This window comes from Rhinopithecus bieti, unplaced genomic scaffold (assembly GCF_001698545.2).
Source record: "Rhinopithecus bieti isolate Rb0 unplaced genomic scaffold, ASM169854v2 scaffold_4816, whole genome shotgun sequence".
Lineage (NCBI taxonomy): Eukaryota > Metazoa > Chordata > Mammalia > Primates > Cercopithecidae > Rhinopithecus > Rhinopithecus bieti.
Window position 1 is genome coordinate 485117 of NW_016804543.1, and position 19567 is coordinate 504683.

Consider the following 19567-nt stretch of genomic DNA (forward strand, 5'->3'; position numbering starts at 1 on the left):
GGAAGAAGCAGCGGCCCATGTGCTGGGCACATCCCAGGCTACCTGGCCATCTTTGGTTTGCTTCAGGGCTTACATTTTTCCTCCGTTCGGGAAGGGGCTGGGACTTCTTGTTTTCCCTTATGGGTCCCAGTCTTAATGCAGGTTGAAGGTGGAGCTGGCCTCTAGTCCAGTCTCTTCCCCAATGCTAGGTGAGATCCTGGACCAAGAGTCCCCTTCCCAGTAGGGGGCTGGGCCAGATGGGCTTTCTCCAGGGGCTTCCTCTCCTGCCCACCTGAACCCCATTGCCTTGGACAGACCTGTTGACGCTGAGAATCCCCAGGAGTTGGCTCCCACCAATCAGTGTTCTTAGCAAGCCTGTTAGATCCTGGTGTACCTTAAGATTGACAAGTCCACGAAGCTCATGGTCAGCACTGCCTTCGGTTGTTCCCTGGTATTCTCCTGTGCCGTCTGGATTAGAGGGAATGCCTTTGGTGGGTTCTCATCAGAGAACATGATAACAGGGAGGGGAAAACTCAATTCTCTTCATTCCCAGTGTCCACCCTAGGGGCTCCCCTGCAGGGAAACAAGCTTGCCTTTAGATCACACAGTTTCGGTGGAGGAGGCACGCATTTCTTCCGTGTGTTGTGCAGGGCACAGACTTTGGTTTGTGGGAAAGCTCTTCACAGTTATTGCTAAGGCTTGGATCGGAGCTGCCTGGAGGCAGGAACCCCTTCTGGTGGGCAGGCAGTCCAGGCAGGGGACAGGCACTAGTGATAACCTTGGAGGCTGGCCCACTGACGTCATATAAAGTCTGGGGTATGGCTGAGGAGCTAAAGCACTGGGGCATTGCCTGCAGGCCCTGAGGGGTCCCTCTCATAGGCAAGGATACAGCTCACCATGGCTGTGTGCTGGCTGCCAGGACATCTCAGGTGCAGAGAGCTGTGGAGCCAGCTTGATGGATGCCTGTTTTCCTGTCCTCTTCTTGCCTCTTTTGGGAAACTGTGTTCCTAGAATGCACTTTTCAGAAGTGGGTGGCAGTTTGGGGGTTTTTGTTTGTTTGGTTTTTGTTTGTGACAAATTCCCATTATGTTGCCCAGGCTGGAGTGCAGTGGTGTGATCACGGCTCACTGCAGCCTCCACCTCCTGGGCTCAAGCAATCCTCCCACCTCAGCCTTCTAAGTAGCTGGGACTACTGGTGCGTGCCTCCACGCCCGGATAAGATTTTATTTTTTGTAGAGACAAGGTCACCTTATGTTGTCCAGGTCTCAAACTCCTGGGATCACTTGAGCCTCCTCAAGTTGAGGCCTCCTGCCTCAGCCTCCCAAAGTACTGGGATTACAGGCGTGAGCCGCCACGCCCAGTCATGGGCAGCAGTTTTAATTCCGAAGATTTTTCTTTCCTTTTTTGACTCAGCTTCCTCTCACTGAAACCATAACCAGTCTCATCTCTCCTGCAAGGCCATCACTAAACTTCACCATCCAAGCGTGGGTGGTCCTTGGAGAGAGACCGGGCCAGACAAGGTGATTTCCACCTGACACTGCAAGGGGCCTTCTTTAGGCCAGACGGCGCATGCAGTTCCAGCCTGTCATCACTATTAAATTCTAATAAAGATAAAAGCTTTTCATTTCAGAAAGGGTAAGGCCTGTGTGCTTCAAACCCGTCATCTCAGCACAGGTCAGCTTCCCACCTGCCCCTCACTGGACAGACTTCTCAGGTAGCACGACCTTAATTGTGTGTTTTCTTTCTCTTTCTCTCAACCCTTCCTTGTTTCTCTCTCCTTCCCTGGCCTTCATTTCTGGATGTTTGGAAACTGCAGGACTCTGTTTGGAAACAAGATCAAGTCTGTGGCTAAGAGAGCATTCTCAGGGCTGGAAGGCCTGGAGCATCTGTGAGTATCTCGCCAGCCCTGCCCTGAGGCACAGGCCTGCCAAATGTGGCTGCCGGGGAGTTCTGCTAGCAATTTAATCGCATCTTTGTAAACTGAGAAACAGGCTATTTGGAAACACCAGCTGCTTCCTTCTCATTATAAGTCAGCTTCAACTTTGGCCTTTATGTTGCCTATGCCAGGAACAGTTACAGAACATATGGCCAGTGGGTGTGCTCCCAGTTAATTCAGTTGGTATTTGGATAAATACCCTCCCCCCTCCTGCTGCGCAGCCTCACCCCTGCACCAGCTCCGTCATGGACCCCTGGCCTCACTGCCTCTTCCACCAAGGTGCTTCCTCCTGGCCAAGCCTGTTGCCTCCATTAAAGCAGCTTAACAATGCAGAGTAGGTGCTGGGCTGAACCAGTTTGGTGTGGTTGCTTCTGAGACCCTGGGAGGAAGGGGACAGAGCCACCCCTGAGACATTCATGCTGTTGCCATCTGGGGCGGATGCCTCATGTATGTGATTCTTAGTTTATTTCTTCTTTGAATCAAGGTTGACTCTTACCTCTGTTGGGGAAGGTTCTGCCTTGTGAGCAGGCCTCAGCCCAGCTTAGATGGTGCCCTAAGGCTGGCTCAGCTCCTGAGTCATTCTGTGGGCTTGTGTTGCGATTCAGGAAACAACAGCCAACTGTAGTAGTTAGGACACAGGTCTGGCTAGTCTCTGTGGGTCATCTGTGAAACCAGGACTGTCCTGAAAACCCCTCAGGTTTACCTAGGGGTTTCTTTGTATAAGTATGTATGTTCTGTTTCAGGAACCTTGGAGGGAATGCGATCAGATCTGTCCAGTTTGATGCCTTTGTGAAGATGAAGAATCTTAAAGAACTGTAAGTGTCTGGATTCCCTGGGTCTGACTGATGGGAACGGAGACTTTCAGAGTAAGAAACTTCTGCAGTTGCATTATGCTCACTTGTTAAAAGGCCACATGGTACATATTTTGGATTTTGTGGGCCACAGGGTCTCTGTCATGACCACTCGATTGTGTCATTGCAGCAGAAGGCAGCCATAAACAATACATAAGCAGGTGGGTGTGGCTGTGTGCCCATAAAGTCACATTGACAGAAGCAGGCAGTGGGGCTGCAGGCCGAAGCTTGCTAACCACTGTTCTAGACAATGTGAAATATACTGTCCTTTATAAAGTGGATAATCACCCCTTTAATTATGTCAGGGATGAGTTTCCATCTTTTGGGCTTGTTTACAATGAAGGCCTGTGTTGAGAGAGGCTCCTTCAGAACCTGGGGGGCTGTGAGCAAGGCAGAGTTCTGGAGGGGATGGGATGCTGAGGGGTGCGGTGGTGTCTGCCCGCACCATTTCCAGGCTTTCTGGGCACAGTTCACAGGCGGTGGTGCTTCCACCGTGGACTTGGACCATGGGCTCTTGGGTGACAAGGTTGGAAAATCTTCCCTGTATCCTACTCCCTGGCAGGGGAGCTAGTCTAGGTCCTCAGGTATAACACCCAAGTTTCGTTTCTTTTTTTTTTTTCTAGACATGAATCTGATTCTGCAGCCAGTAAGTTCTAGCCATGATATCATTTCCCTCAAGGGGTAACTTTTGGTTCCTAGAAGTGCTGACAGAATGGCAGATGCCAAAGGACAGTCATCTTTTTGCCCTGGCCTCATCCCTATTCCCTGAGGCCACTCATGATGGACCCTCAGTTGGGGCAGGGAGGCTGGGAGTGGGAAATGGCGTGCATTCCCCGTAGCTGAGAACTGAAGCAGGCCGGGTGACACCGCTCTGAGTGAGGAAGGTGGCCTGGGCACTTGCCCTGTGATGTTCAGCGTGCTGCGAGCCTCAGGCCTGCTGAATAGATACCGTCCTTGCAAGGGTTGGATCTTGGAGCGGGCATCTGTGATGGGTACATGGAGCTCAGGGCTCTGCAGACAGCTGTTCCGTGCCCAGGGCCTTCCCTCTTCCAGCCTCAGCAGCTCTGCCTCCATCTGTTGGATGAGACAGAACATACAGAAGGGATTCCATGGCTCTCCTTCCAGAGCAGGGGAGGAGATGATTCCAGACCACTGTGGAAGGCTGGATTCAGAGGTGGACTCGCAGTAAAGCAAGTGGAATGAAACGTTAGTTGTAGAAGACAAGTGGTGGGGCACAGGAGCATTCACTGTGGAATTCTTTCACCTTTTCTGTCTCTGAAACTTTTAGATACGATGTCAGGAGTGAAAAAGACCTGATTAAATTTAAATAGGAAGAGGGTATTTTGAGAGAAGGAAGGAGGAAGGGGATAAGATTTTCCTTGGGAAGTTGGGAGGAACTGGACCCTTCCAGAAGCTCAGACCCCCAGTGTGCTTCTGCGTAGTTCTGGAGGCTCAGCCTCGGTCTCCTGCCTGGCTTTGCCATCATTGCTGCACGTACCTAGCTGGGGCTGGCCCTGTGCTCAGTCCTCGGGTGAGAGAAACGGTTAATTCCACTTGGTCGTTTTCTTCTCCATCAGATCAAGTCAGGTTGTACTGTGCACTTAGTCATCCTCTGGGTAAATTTCCACAAGTGATGATTAGAAACACACTTTGAGTTGGAATCATGAAAATGCATCATGTGAGCCAGCGAAGCCCTGGGATGGCCGCAGAAGGCAGTAGAGCCGATGGCGCTGTGCTCTCCATGGGTGGAGGAAGGGCGGCAGGAGCCTGCAGAGCCTAGGGGTTGGAATCCTCACTACTGCCTGGCCCTCCCCATGTGTCCTCTCGGTCCTAACTTGCTTTTTAGGAACATACTGTCTCCACCCTGGGTACCCACTGTCTTTGTGGAGTCTGGCCTCCTGTCTGAGGTGGGTTTCATGGTGGAAGAAGTAGGAAATCCTCAAAGGCATTAGCCCCACACGTCCAGAGCGTGTGTAAGATGAGGCTTAGCCCTTTCCACATGTGTCTGATCAAAGATAAATGTCAAATTTGTCTTCTCCAGTTTGTTCCTGTGGTTCAAATGGAATATGCCCTTGTGTCCTGCACAAATGCCTAACGTCGTGCAGGGATGGCCCAGCCTCTCCTCCTAGGCTTTCATGAACAGTGCCCAGGCTGTTCTGCCTGACTGCATGGAAGTGCCCTCTTGCAAGGGAGCTGGAGGTGCTTCTGACAGCGGCGAGTTCTCCATCTAGGCTGAGTTCTCCCATGCCTGGCGCAGCCAGCCCGACCCCCATGCAGGGCACACTCCTGGGAGCTGCCCTCCCCAAGCGCTGCATGGGAATTGGCCATTTCATCAGGGATGGCCGTGACAGCCCTTCCGCCACTTGCAGTGACTCCACAGTAGAACAGCCCTCCAGATAACTCTCAGCAGGACGCTACCTGCCTATGAAATAAAAATGCAAACTCTAATTCTGATTTTAAGATCTTATATGGGTCAGCATCCCAGTTATGATGGCCTTAAGATAAGTTATTTCCATTTTTGGAAAAGCACTTTCCAAAATTATAATTATTTTAATAAGATGCCCAACTCATCTAGGGGTGATGGGGAACATGAGGAAGAGTGAATTTTACTTCATTTAGACTTGGGTCATCTGCTTACGTTTCATTCTTCCTTGCTGTGACAGTTTCTCCGCTCATTTGAAATCTGGAGAGAAATAGAAGAAAATGGAAGGCCAGTCCATTTGGTTGCTTTGCTGATGTCTGAGGACAGTGGTGGGTGGAGAAGGCGGCCAAGGTCATGCTCTTGGCCTGCATGATGTTTTTGGAATTCTGAGCATACCTGTGGCCCCTGTTTGTCACCAGGTACCAGAGACAGCGTATTGCAGGGAAGCCTGTGTGTTCTCTTTCCCAGTCTTCCCTTATCGTGGACCAGCCATCATTCTTTAGCTCACAGCTCTGTGGTCTTCCAGGAACAAGACCGCTGGACTCTTGGTTGACTTATCTTCAAGTGACTCCTCAGGAAGGAATGTCCGCTGAGATGGCGATTCCGATTTCTGTTTAAAAAGCTTATCCTTAGTTGCTGAGAAATGAAAAGAAAATATTCTCTGTTTTGGTTGGAGCCCACAAAACTAAAGTTGTGCATTCTCATGCTCCCTGGGCAGTGGCAATTAACTAACAAGCACTATTTAGGGAGCAGAGCCGAATTCTGCTGGCCCCCTGAAGAATACTGGTGCAAAGATCAAGGCACAAACGAGGGCGGCACAGGGACGGGGCTAATTACATTTGGAAGTAAGAAAACATGCAGCTTTGCCAATGAAAAGGGAACAGCCATGAGGCAAAAGAGCCCTCCTCGAAACTTGTTGCAGAATTTGGATTAGAGTCTTAGGTTGAGTCTGGAAGCTCCAAGTAGTGTATCAGGAAAGTGGGAAAAACCAGAGGGGGGTGGTGGCACTGCTGGATGCATCAGAGGTCAGGAGAGGTCAGAAGGCAGCCCAGGGTCACACAGAACAGTGTCTGTCCCAGAACATGGGTGAGTTCTGTGCTGCTGCTACCCCAGTTGTGGTCCTTGGGTCAGCAGCCCCAGCCTCACGTTCAAGCTTGTTCGATGTGCAGTCATGGGTTCCATTCCTGACCGACCCAGTCAACAACTGCAGTTTTTCAAAATCTCCAGGTGGGTTATATGCACGGAACTGTGAGAAAAACCATTTCCCCTTCCAGCTTGCTGGTGTTCACTTGAGAAGCTGACTGGAGGTGACTGATCATTCTGTGTGCGAAGGGAGTATCCCTCCTTTGCGGCTGCACCTGAGGCATCCACTGTTGTGTTTCTTTCAGCCATATCAGCAGCGACAGCTTCCTGTGCGACTGCCAGCTGAAGTGGCTGCCCCCGTGGCTGATGGGCAGGATGCTGCAGGCCTTTGTGACAGCCACCTGTGCCCACCCAGAATCACTGAAGGGTCAGAGCATTTTCTCTGTGCCACCAGAGAGTTTCGTGTGTGGTAAGACTGTCTTTGTAACTCTTTTTCTCCTTCATGAAGGGCAAGGAAGCCAGGAGGTACTCTTCAGCACAGTATTTACCGTAGAGTTGCCTCATTATGTGGTTCTTGGAGGACATGCATTTAATCAGAAGGGAGTATAAGTTGGTTCAGTTACAAATCAGAATAATCAGTTACAGGAAGGATAGTTCTGTTGTTTCAGAAGGGCTCTGGTGCCTGGGTTTAGCTGTGAATTTACTCAGTGTACGAGGCTGGGGTTTTAATGTGTGTTTCTTTCCAACCCCAAGAATGAAAGGTTAAATACAGGAAGAACAAGTCTCAGGAGAACAGTTGCTGTAGTAAAAATAATTCCTTGATGTTGACTTGTACTCTTGCTGTTTCTCCAAACCACTGAAATCTGCACTTGCAGCTTTACATTCTTTTTGCCTTCTGATTGCCGGAACATAGCTCTTGCCATCTTTTTGACTGGGAGTCAGAATCCAAGTCTGGTTGCAGAGAGCATGGAAAATGCTGAACAGCTGAAAACACACACGCAGGCTAGCTCAGACAGGAATGACACAGCCTCACGGTCAGGAAGACATGATCAAAGAATGAGATGAATTTTGAGTTTTTCCGGTTTTTTTTTTTTTGCTCTAAGCGGGAGCAAGAGTGGGATTCCCAGGCCTGACTGGAACTGCTGGGCAGATGAAAGTCCCTCCTGCCTTTTGTGCTCATCAGTCTCCCTTGAGGCTTGAAATCCCTGCTGTGAGGATCCTAACCAGGAACTCACCCATCCATATGGGAACCCTTGTGGGCCACTTCTCTCTCCTACTTTCTGGCCATAGCAATAGCCAGTGTGCCCGCTGGAGGCAAGATGGCGTGCACCCTCCTTCCATGCATCCACCCCTACCTTCACCATCACCACTTCTGAGAACAGGCCTGCTGAACTTCCTCTGGATCCAGACCAGGGACACGTCTTAAACACACTGAACATGGCAGCCACTCTCCAGACTGAGCTTTTCATCTGTCTTACGGAGTCTTCTGTGTGGAATCGAATGCTCGCACAGCTCCATTCTTCAGGCACAAAATGGCTGTATAATCCATTGTTCATTGGCCCATTGTCATCAAGTCCTTGACCCTTAAATTGTTTATAGACCTCCCTCAAATGAGGCTTTCTGTCGCTCCCTCCACTTTCCTGCCATAGGGCAGGCTTTCCCTCTGGGTGAGCCAGGTAGGACTTTGGTAAGCTCACCTAGCCCCCAGCCTGTGGCCCTCGCATATTCTGGATTGAAAGAGTTGTTTATTTCACATCTGTCATCCCCACCCCCACGCTTTAGTTCAAGCTTCCCCACTCTAAAAACATCAGGTGTTAATGGGAATCATGAAAACACTTGGCAGAAGATCAAGGTTTCAGGCTCAATGGGAGTTTCCCACTCCTCTTTTAAAAACGAAAACATAACCACTCCACATTCACCAGGATAGCTAGAATCTGAAACTGAGATAATAACAAGTGTTGCTGAGGATAGGGAGAAATCTGAACCCTCCTACACTGCTGGTGGGAGTGTAAACTGGGCAGCCACCTTGGAAAACAGTCTTGGCAGTTCCTCAGTTCAACATACAGTTACGACGTGACCTGGCAGTTCCACTCTTGGGTGTATACCTAGGAGAAATGAAAGTATATGTTCACACAGAAACTTCTACATGAATGTTCATAGCAGCATTATTCATAATAGCCAAAATATGGGCACAACCCAGGTATCAGAGGATGACTGGATAAACAAAAGATGGTGTAGCCATACAATGGAATATTCATTAGGCGGTGAAAGGAATCAGTAGTCCTACAAAATGAATGAACTTTGACAATGTCATGCTGAATGGAAGAAGTCAGCCACAAAAGACCAATAATCTAAATTACATGATAACATTCATAGAAATGTTCAGAATGGGGAAATCTCTGGAGGTAGAGATTAGGTTAGTAGTAGTTTAAGGATGGGGAGGGATGGAGAGAGAGGGGTAATAGCTAAAATGTACAACATTTCTTTTTGAGGTGATGAAAATGTTGTAAAATTGACTAGTGATGGTTGCCCATATTGGTGAGTATACTAAAAACCATTAAATTGTATACTTTTAGATGAGTGAGTTGTAGTGTAGATGAACTATTCTCAATAAAGCTTTTAGAAAGAAATATACTGTATATATCATAAAAATTTACCCCTTTAAAATGTATATTTTGGTTCTTAAATGTATAAATGGTTTTTATAATAGTCACAACTGTGTAACCATCACTATTATCTAATTTTAGAACATTTTCGTCACCCCTAGAAGGATCCCCATGCCATTAGTAATCACTCCCTATTCTCTGCCCCCAGGCCCTTGATAAGCACTAATCTCATGTGTGTTCTGGGCATTTAATATAAATGGAACCATACACTATATAGTTTCTTGTAACTGGCTTTTCTCACTTAGCATAATTTTTAAGCATGTATCAGTACTTCATTACTGTTTTTAACGTCTGAATAAATGGGTTTACATTTTATTTATCCATTTATCAGATGAGGGACATGAGATTGTCCCCCACTGTTTGGCTATTATGAATAATGCTGCCGTGAAAATTCCTATACAAGGTTTTGTGTGATTCTTCTGGGTACAAACCCAGGAGTGGAATTGCTGGGTCATATGCTAACTCTATGCTCACTTTTTTGAGGGACTGCCAAACTGTTTTCCAAAGTGGCTTCGTGATTTTACATGCCCATCACCAATGCATGAGAATTCCAATTTCTCCTCATTTTTGCTCGCATGTGTTATTAGCTGTCTTTTTTATTTTGGATGTACTAGTGAGTGTGAAATAGAGTCTCATGGTGGTTTTGATTTGCATTTCCCTAAAGATTAATGATGTTAGGCATGTTTTCACATGCTTATTGGACATATATATATTTTCTTTGGAAAAACAGCTATTTAAATCATTTGCTAGTATTCATTTGTCTTTCCATTGTTTAATTGTAAGAGTGCTTTATGTATTCTGGATACTAGACCTTCATAAGATAGATGTTGTGCCAATATTTTCTCCCAGTTTGAGGGCTGTTTTCATTTTCTTGATAGTTGAAGTGCAAAAGTTTTAATTTTGATGAAGTTCAATAATCTCTGTTTTTTCTCTAATTACGTATGCTTTTGATTTCATATCTAAGAAACTATTTGCCTGAGATAAGGTCACAAAGATTTCCTCCTTTATTTTCTTCTAAGAGTTTTATAACCTTTGTGTTACAAAGCCCGCTGATTTTGTTCTTTTTCAAAATTGTTTTGACTATTATGGATCCCTTGCCATTTGCCTATTTTTTTGATCAGCTTGTCAATTTCTGCAGTGAAGTGGGATATGGGTTGCATTGACTCTATAGACTAATTTGAGAACTATTGCCATCTTAACAGTCTTCCCAATCTGTAAAGATGGGCTGTCTGTTCACTCTTTTTTCTTAGCTTCCTAAAAATTTGTTTCAATCATGTTTTGTCATTTTCAGTGTGCACATCTTGAACTATTGCTAAATGTATTTCTGTTTTTATTTTTGCTATTATAAATGAAATTCTTAATTTCACTTTTGGAGTTTCAAAATGAAATTTGCATTGCAAGTATACAAAAATGCAACTGAATTTTGTGTCTTGCTCTTGTGTCCTGCACCTATGTTGACGTCATTTATTCTAAGTTTTTCAGTAAATTTCTTAGGATTTTCTTTATATGTGATCATCATGTCATTTGCAAAAAGGTAGTTTCACTTCTTCCTTTCCAGTCTGTATGGTTTTCATTTCTTTCTGTAGCCTAAGTGCCCTGGCTAAAAGCTCTAACACAATGTTGAATAAAAGTAGTAAGGGCAGACATCTTTGTCTTTTTTCCTAATCTTGGTGGGAAAGTATTTGACCATTTCTTTCGCCATTAAGTATGATGCTAGCTGTAGATTTTTCAGAGACAACCTTTACAAAATTGAAGCAAGTTCCTTTTTATCCTGAATCTGTTGAGGGCTTCTGTGTTTGTCATGAAAGGGTGTTGGATTCTGTCAGATTTTTTTTTCTGCATCTGTTGAGGTGATACGAGTTCTTCCCTTTATTTTACTGATACGGTGTATTACATTAATTTTTGGATCTTAAGCTAACCCTGCCTTTTTGGGATCAATCCAACTTGGTTGTGATACATCATCTTTTATGTTGTAGGAATCAGTTTGCTAGTGTTTTATTGAGGATTTTTGCGTTTATACTCATAAAGGATGTTGTTTTATAGTTTTTCTGTGGTGATGGTTTTGTCTTACTGGGAAATACTCCCTCAAATGATTTTCTTAGAAGAGTTTGTGAATGGCTGGTAATAATTCCTTAAATGTTTGGTAGAACTCACTAATGTAGCCATTTGGGTCTGGGCTTTTGTTTTTGAGACTGAGTCTTGTTCTGTCACCCAGGCTGGAGTGCAGTGGCACGATCTTGGCTCACGGCAACCTCTGCCTCAAGGGTTCAAGCGATTCTCCTGCCTCGGCCTCCCAAGTAGCTGGGATTACAGGTGTGCACCACCACATCCAGCTAATTTTTATATCTGTGTGTGTCCGGAATTGGTGGGTTCTTGGTCTCACGGACTTCAAGAATGAAGCCGTGGACCCTCGTGGTGAGTGGTACAGTTCTTAAAGATGGTGTGTCCGGAGTTTGTTCCTTCAGAAGTTCAGATGTGTCCTGGAGCTTCTTCCTTCTGGGGGGTTCGTGGTCTCACTGTCAAGAGTGAAGCTGCAGACCTTCGCGGTGTTACAGCTCTTAAAGGGAGTGCATCTGGAGTTGTTCGTTCTTCCTGGTGGTTTCGTGGTCTCGCTGGCTTCAGAAGTGAAGCTGCAGGCCTTTTTGGTGAGTGTTACAGTGGATAAAGGCAGTGTGGACCCAAAGAGTGAAAGAGCAAAGCTTCCACAGGGTGGAAGGGGACCGCAGTGGGTTGCTGCTGGCTGACTTGGGCAACTCGCTTTTATTCCCTTATCTGGCCCCACCCACATCCTGCTGATTGGTCCATTTTACAGAGAGCTGATTGGTCTATTTTACAAAGAGCTGATTGGTCCGTTTTGACAGAGTGCTGATTGGTGCGTTTACAATCCTTGAGCTAGATACAGAGTCACAGAGTGCTAGTTAGCCAGATACGGAGTACCAATTGGTGTATTCACAAACCTTGAGCTAGATACAGAGTACTGATTGGTGTATTTACAAACCCTGAGCTAGATACAGAGTGCTGATTGGTGCACATAGCTAGATATAAAAGTTCTCCAAGTCCCCATCCAGGTCAGGAGCCCAGCTGGCTTCACCCAGTGGATCCTGTGCTAGGGCTGCAGGCAGAGCTGCCCACCAGTCCCACACTGTGCCTGCACTCCTCAGCTCTTGGGCTGTCCATGGGACTGGGTGCTATGGAGCAGGGGACGGGGCCGGTTGGGGAGGCCCAGGCTGTCTGGGAGTACACCCCAGGGAGGGAGCTCACACCCCAGGGAGGGAGCTCACACCCCAGGGAGGGAGCTCAGACATGACGGGGCTGCAGGTCCTGAGCCCTGCCCCGCGGGGAAGCAGCTAAGGCCTGGCAAGAATTTGAGTGAGGCACCGGCGGGCCGGCACTGCTGGGGGACCTGGTACAACCTCCGCAGCTGCTAGCCCGGGTGCTAAGCCCCTCACTGCTCTGGGCCGGCCAGCTGCTGTGTGTGCGGGGCCCCCCAAGCCCGCACCTGGGCCCACCGGAACTCACACAGGCCTGCCAGCACAGCCCTGGTTCCTGCACGCACCTCTCCCTCCATACCTCCCCTCAAGCAGAGGAAGGAGGCTCTGGCCTCAGCCAGCCCAGAGAGGGGTTCCCACCGTGCCGTGGCGGGCTGAAGGGCTCCTCAGGTGTCGCCAGAGTGGATGCCAAGGCCAAGGAGGTGCTGAGAGTGAGGGCTGCTAGCACATTGTCACCTCTCATTTGGTATAGATGGGGTTTCACCATGTCAGCCAGGCTGGTCTTGAACTCCTGACCTCAAGTGATCTGCCCACCTCAGCCTCCCAAACTGCTGGGATTACAGGCATGAGCCACTGTGCCTGACATGGGCTTTTCTTTATGGGAAGTTGTAAAATTATTAATTGAGTCTTGTTACTTATTAATGTCTCTTCAGAATGTCTGTTTCTTCTTGAGCCAGTTTTGGTAGTTTGTGTCTGTCTAGGAATTTTTACCAGATGATCTTATTGGCATACAGTTGTTTATGGTATTCCGTTTCATTGCTGTAAGGTTGGTAGTAGTGTGCCCTCTTTCATTCCTGCGTTTAGTAATTTGAGCCTTTTCCCCCCTACCACAAGTCTTTCTGAAGGTTTTTCAGTTTTGTTGATATTTTCAAAGAACCAACTTGTTTTCAATGATCATCTCTATTTTTCTATTTATTTTCATTTATTTCTGTTCTGATCTTTATTATTTCCTTCTTTCTGCTTGCTTTGGGTACAGTTTGCTCTTCCTCTTTAAAAATTCTTAAAAGGTTAGATTATTAATTTGAGATCTTCTTTAATATAGGCATCTACAGCTGTAAATGTATAAACATTGTTTCAGCTGCAGCTTCCAAGTTTTGGTATGTTATGTTTTTGTTTTCATTCATCTCAAAGTGTTTTCTGATTTCTCCTGTGATTTCTTGTTTGCCTTTTAGGAGTGTACTGTTTAACTTCCACAGATTAGTTTCCCAGTATTCTTTCTACTGTTAATTTTGAGTTTCATTCCATTGCCATCAGAGAGGATACTTTGTATGATATCTTTTTTAAATTGATTGAGACTTGGTTTGTGACCTAAAAAATTGTGGTCTTTCCTGGATAATACTCCATGTGTATTTCAAAAGAATATCATGCTGGTGGTGCTAAGTGGAGTATCCCATTGACAGCTATTAGGTCTGTTTGTGCTTTTTTTTTTTTTTTTTTTTGAGACAGAGTCTCACTCTGTCCACTCAGGCTGGAGTGTAGTGGTGCGAGTGTAGTGGTGCGATCTCAGCTCACTGCAACCTCCACCTCCCGGGTTCAAACGACTCTCGTGCCTCAGCCTCCCGAGTAGCTGGGATTACAGATGCCTGCCTACCACAGTCAGCTAATTTTTTTATTTTTAGTAGAGACAGGGTTTTGCCATGTTGGCCAGGCTGGTCTTGAACTCCAGACCTCATGTGATCTGCCCACTCAGCCTCCCAAAGTTTTGGGATTACAAGCAGCATGAGCCATCGTGCCCAGCCTCTATTTGGTTTTTATGAGGGGCCTTCAGAAAATTAATGGCAAATGCGTATAATGAAAACACTATGCATAGATTCCCAGATTTTTTTGCACCAAAATAAATGTTTATTAACCTGTTATAGCATGTTTGAATAGCACCTAGTTTGAGGCACTAGGACATCAATTTGAAATGAGTCCCTATCAGAGCAACATGAATTCTGCTAACATTGAAGCAAGAACAAACATCAAATTTATGGTGAAGCTTGGGTGAAAGAATGGTGAAATCACTGACTCTTTACAAAAAGTTTGTGGAGACAATGCCCCAAAGAAATCAGCAGTTTACACATTGATAACTCATATTAAGAAGGCTGAAGATGAAGCCCTCAGTGGCAGACCACCCATATCAATTTGCAAGGAAAAGACGATCTTGTTTGTGCCTAAGGGGAGTGATGATTAACAGCAGAAACAATAGTCAACACCGTAGACATCTCAATGGGTTTAGCTTACCCAATTCTGACTGAAAAATTAAAAGTTCAGCAAATTTTTCACTCAGTAGGTGCCAAAACCATTATTACTTGGATCAGCTGCAGAGCCTTGAATGGACATTTTAAAGAAGTGAGAGCAAGACCTGAAGCATTTCTTCTAAGAATTGAAACAGGAGATGAAACATGCCTTTACCAGTACAATCCTGAAGACAAAACACAATCAAAGCAATGGCTACCAAGAAGCAGATGTGGTCCAGTCAGAGCAAAATTTTGCAGACCAGTCAGGAGCAGTGGTCATGGCAGGTTTTTTGGAATGCTCAAGGCATTTTGCTTGTTGACTTTATGGAGGATCAAAAAATGACCACATCTGTTTATTATGAGAGTGTTTTGAAAAAGCCAGAGCTTTAGCAGATAAATGCCTGAGAAAGCTTCACCAGAGAGTTCTCCACCATGACAGTGCTCCTGCTCATTCCTCTCATCAAAGAAGAGTGAATTTGTGAGAGTTTTGGTGGGAAATCATGAGACATCCACCTAAAAGTCCTGTTTTGGCTCCATCTAACTTCTTTTAGTTATTATCTTTAAAATCTTTAAAGGGCACCCAATTTTCTTCAGTTAATAACATAAAAAAGACTGCATTGATATGTTTAAATTCCCAGGACCCTCCGTTTTTTTGGGATAGACTAAATGGCTGGTAACATCACTCCAGAGAGTTTCAAACTTGATGGAGGTTGAGAAATAAAGTTTATAATTCCATTTTCCATGAACTTTTTCAAGTCTCCTCATAGTGTTGTTGACGCCTTCTCTTTCCTTGATCTTCTGACTAGGTCTATCCATTGTTGAAAGTGGGGTATTGAAGTGTACAAACTATTATTGTTGCACTATTTCTTTAATCCTGTCAGATTTTGTTTTGTGGTGCTCCATTAGGTATATATGTATTTATCATTTTTATGTGTTTCTGATGCATTGACCCTTTTACATTATAAAATATTATTCTGTCTCTGTAGTAAAAAGTCCTGTCTTAAAGCCTATTTTGTCTGTTAGTAGTATGGACACTTTAGTTCTCTTTTGGTGACTGCTTGTTTGTGTCTTTGAATCCAAACTGTGTCTCTTATAGGCTATGGCTGGATCATGGTTTTTTATTCATTATGGTAATCTTTGCCTTTTGATTGGAGTGTTTAATTCATTTTCTTTTAATGCAATTACAGATAAGGTAGAGTTTGCCCCTTATTTGTTCTATGTGTCCTATCTTTTGTTTCCATATTTTCCATTACTGACTTGTTTTTTATTGAATAGATGTTTCCTGGTGTACTATTTTAATTCCCTGTTTTTTTAAATACACACACAGGTATTTTTTAAGTTATTTTCTTAGTTTTGCCCATAGGAATTAAAATTAACGTCTTACAACAATCTAGTTCAAATAAATAATGAAATTAACTTCAGTAGTATGCAAAAATTATGTTCCTATTAAGATCCAGTTTTCTTCCTTTATGTTACTATTGTCGTACACATTACATTTTCATTAAGCCCATCAACACAGCTTTACACTTACTGCTTTATGTAGCTGTCTTTTAAATCAGGAGAAGAGAGTTACAAAAATACATGTATCCTGTGTGCTGTATTTACCTGTGTAGTTACCTTTAACGGGATTTTTATTTCTTGGTGTGGATTGGAGTTGCTCTCTGATGTCCTTTCATTTCAGCCATACTAAATACTCTCCTGGATTTCTTGTGGGGCAGGTCTGGTAACAGTCAACTTGCTTTGTATGTGTTTAAAATAAAAACTTGGGAATGTTTTAACTTCTCCTTCATTGTTGAAGGATGGGTGTTTTTAATACATAGAATTTGTAGTTGAACATCTTTCTTTCAGTAATTTGAATGTCTTCCTACTGCCTTCTGTTCTCTGTGGTTTCTGGTGAGAAATCAGCCGTTAATAATACTGAAGATCCCTTGAATGTGATGAGTTGCTCCTCTTTTGTGTTTTCAAGATTGTTTTTGGCACCTGACAGCTTGACTATGATGCATCTGGGTTTGGATCTTTGAATTTATTCTACTTGGAGTTCATTAATATTCGTGGATGTGTGGCTGCACATTTTTTCATCAAATTTGGGGCCTTTGTTTTGCAAATACTTTTTCTGTTCCTTTTTCTTCTCCTTCTTGGACTCCCATGATTTGTATGTTGTGCTTGATGCTGTCCCACAAGTCTCTGTGGTTCTGTTCATTTTACCTCATTCTGTTTTGTTTCTCAGACTGGATAATCTCAGTTGACTGTCTCAAGTTCCCTGTCCCTTCTTTCTGCCAGCTCAGTTCTGCTGTCCAGCCCCTCTAGTGAATTTTTCATATCAGTTATTGTACTTCTAAGTTTCAGAATTTCTACTTGGTTCATATCTATAATTTATCTCTTTATTGCTATAAAATTTTCTCATACTTTACCCTTCAATTTTTTATTTTTTAATTTTTTATTTTTATTTTTTTTTGAGACAGAGTCTTGCTCTGTTGCCCAGGCTGGAGTGCAGTGGTGCAATCTTGGCTCACTGCAAGCTCCACCTCCCAGGTTCACGCCATTCTCCTGCTTTGGCCTCCCAAGTAGCTGGGACTACAGGCGCCCACCACCACACCTATTTTTTTTTTTTTTTTTTTTTTTTTTTTTTTTGGTATTTTTAGTAGAGATGGGGTTTCACCATGTTAGCCAGGATGGTCTTGATCTCCTGACCTCATGATCTACCCACCTCAACCTCCCAAAGTACTGGGATTACAGGTGTGAGTCACCGCACCTGGCCACTATCCTTCGATTTTTTTCAGACATGGTTTCGTTGAGGTGTTTGAACATGCCTGTAATTGCAGATTTAAAAAGTTTATTTAGTGAGTCTAAGTCTGGGCTCCCTTGGAGAGTTTCTGTTGACTGCTTTTTTCCTGTTTGAGTGTTTCATAATATTTTGTTGAAAATTGGGCATTTAAAATAAAATAATGTGGCAACTCTGGAAATTGGATATTCCCCTTCTTCTCCCCCAGGATTTGCTGCTGTTGCTGTTTATTGTTACAGCTTGCCTAGTGACTTTTCCTGAACAAAAGCTGTAAAGTCTGTCCCCCTAAGTCCCTGCTTGTTTAGTTTAGTGGTTAGCTAATGGTTGGACAGAAAAGTCCTTGTCACCACAACCAGTCTCCTATCCTTTACTGACGGCTTGTGTTTGTGTTGGGGTGTGCCATCTACTTTGTATTTGTGTAGACAGTCATGCTCAGCCACAGGTAAGAAATGAGGACCCCCTCAGGTCTTTCCTGGGCATGCACATGGCCTTGCACCTGCATGTGTCTGTCTAGATCCCCAGGAACGTATTGGACCTTTTCAAAGCCCACCATCAACATTGTATTCCCCACATTTTCCTTTATAGTTTTTTGGCCAGCTGCTTGTTTGCCCCATGGGTGTTGTCCCCTCAGACAGCGGCACTGTTAAACAGTGGCTACTGATTGTTGTGGTCATGTGCCCTGGGGCTAGGGCTTCTCCTGCTGGGCAAACTAGATCAGGGCAAATAAATGCAAATCCTGTGAATGGGGCTTTCCAGGTTGCTGCCAGATAGGTCACATGGTGTCAGTTCTGGGGATGGGGCTTTTGGGGAACCCATTCTGGCCCTTCAGTGGTTGCTAGGCTGCTGAGTTTCAAAGCTACCATGGAGCTAGAGAGATAAGACAGTGGGGCTTAGGATAAGTTAAAACACCAAAAAGCTCACATTTCTTACTGAGATGTTGCTGTTTTCTTGAGTCGACACTCCATGGATTGTTGTAGGCCTTTGGTTTTCCAGAATTCTGAAAAAGTTGCTTTTGACCATTTTCCAGGTGTTTTCATTGTTTTAATGGAGGTGCAGATTTTTGGAGATCCTTATTCTGGCATTTTGGAAGTGTTTCATACCCCCTCCTTTTGGAGTCAGGTTTGTGGATAGGATCTCTGCAGCCATGACCAGTGATGCCTGACTCTGTTTTCTGTGAAAGTCAGCAGGCAGAGCCAGTTGTCTTAAGGAAACTGCCAGCTGGCTGGTTTGAGAACTGAGAAGTGGTGGGTTCATTTCCAATCAAGGAGTTTGATCATAAAGGTGATCAGTACTCACAGACTTACAATTAAGATGAGGTCAGATATCCATGGTGCAACTCTTATGGCCTCTGGTGAGGCTGAGGATGCACAGGGACCTCTAGCTCTGGTTCTGGATTGGTGTCTGAGTCAGTTTTTTGTTAGCATGAACAGCAGCTGGCTCCTGTGTGTACTAAGAACCCGGTGCCTTACAGTTGACCCCTCTCTCCCCAGATGACTTCCTGAAGCCACAGATCATCACCCAGCCAGAAACAACCATGGCTATGGTGGGCAAGGACATCCGGTTCACGTGCTCAGCAGCCAGCAGCAGCAGCTCCCCCATGACCTTTGCCTGGAAGAAGGACAATGAAGTCCTGACCAACGCAGACATGGAGAACTTTGTCCACGTCCACGCGCAGGACGGGGAAGTGATGGAGTACACCACCATCCTGCACCTCCGCCAGGTCACTTTTGGGCACGAGGGCCGCTACCAATGTGTCATCACCAACCACTTTGGCTCCACTTATTCACATAAGGCCAGGCTCACCGTGAATGGTATGGGAACACCATCTTTCTTTGTTACGGTGCCAGAATCCTACATACCACACTCCTGATTGCCCTTTCAGCTTTCCATGTAGAGATGACTGAGACAGGACACAGACATGCTTCTCTGGGACACTATTAAATCATACTGTTGCCTGGGTTTGTGCTAGAGCAAGTTTTGCAGATTTCAAGGGTTATTCTCAATGAGTTACTTGTTTTTGTTGACTTTTAAAAATCTAGTTATTGGCTGGGCATGGTGGCTCACGCCTGTAATCCCAGCACTTTGGGAGGCCAAGGCGGGCGGATCACGACGTCGGGAGATCGAGACCATCCTGGCTAACACGGTGAAACCCTGTCTCTACTAAAAATAGAAAAAATTAGCCGGGCGAGGTGTTGGGCACCTGTAGTCCCAGCTACTCGGGAGGCTGAGGCAGGAGAATGGCATGAACCTGGGGGGCGGAGCTTGCAGTGAGCTGAGATCTCACCACTGCACTCCAGCCTGGGTGACAGAGCAAGACTCTGTCTCAAAATAAATAAATAAATAAATAAATAAATAAATAA

The 19567-nt window shown here is 45.2% G+C and overlaps 1 protein-coding gene across 2 annotated transcripts in view; it reads left to right on the plus strand.

The window, feature by feature from the left end:
• Positions 1-19567, plus strand: part of LRIG1 (leucine rich repeats and immunoglobulin like domains 1) — a 128105-nt gene that overhangs the window by 101022 nt on the left and 7516 nt on the right. For both annotated transcript variants that reach the window (XM_017869081.1, XM_017869082.1), the window contains 4 exons: positions 1796-1867; positions 2659-2730; positions 6577-6740; positions 18698-19018. In XM_017869081.1, coding sequence (XP_017724570.1) covers positions 1796-1867; positions 2659-2730; positions 6577-6740; positions 18698-19018 — 629 coding nt within the window. The remainder of the gene's footprint in view (positions 1-1795; positions 1868-2658; positions 2731-6576; positions 6741-18697; positions 19019-19567) is intronic.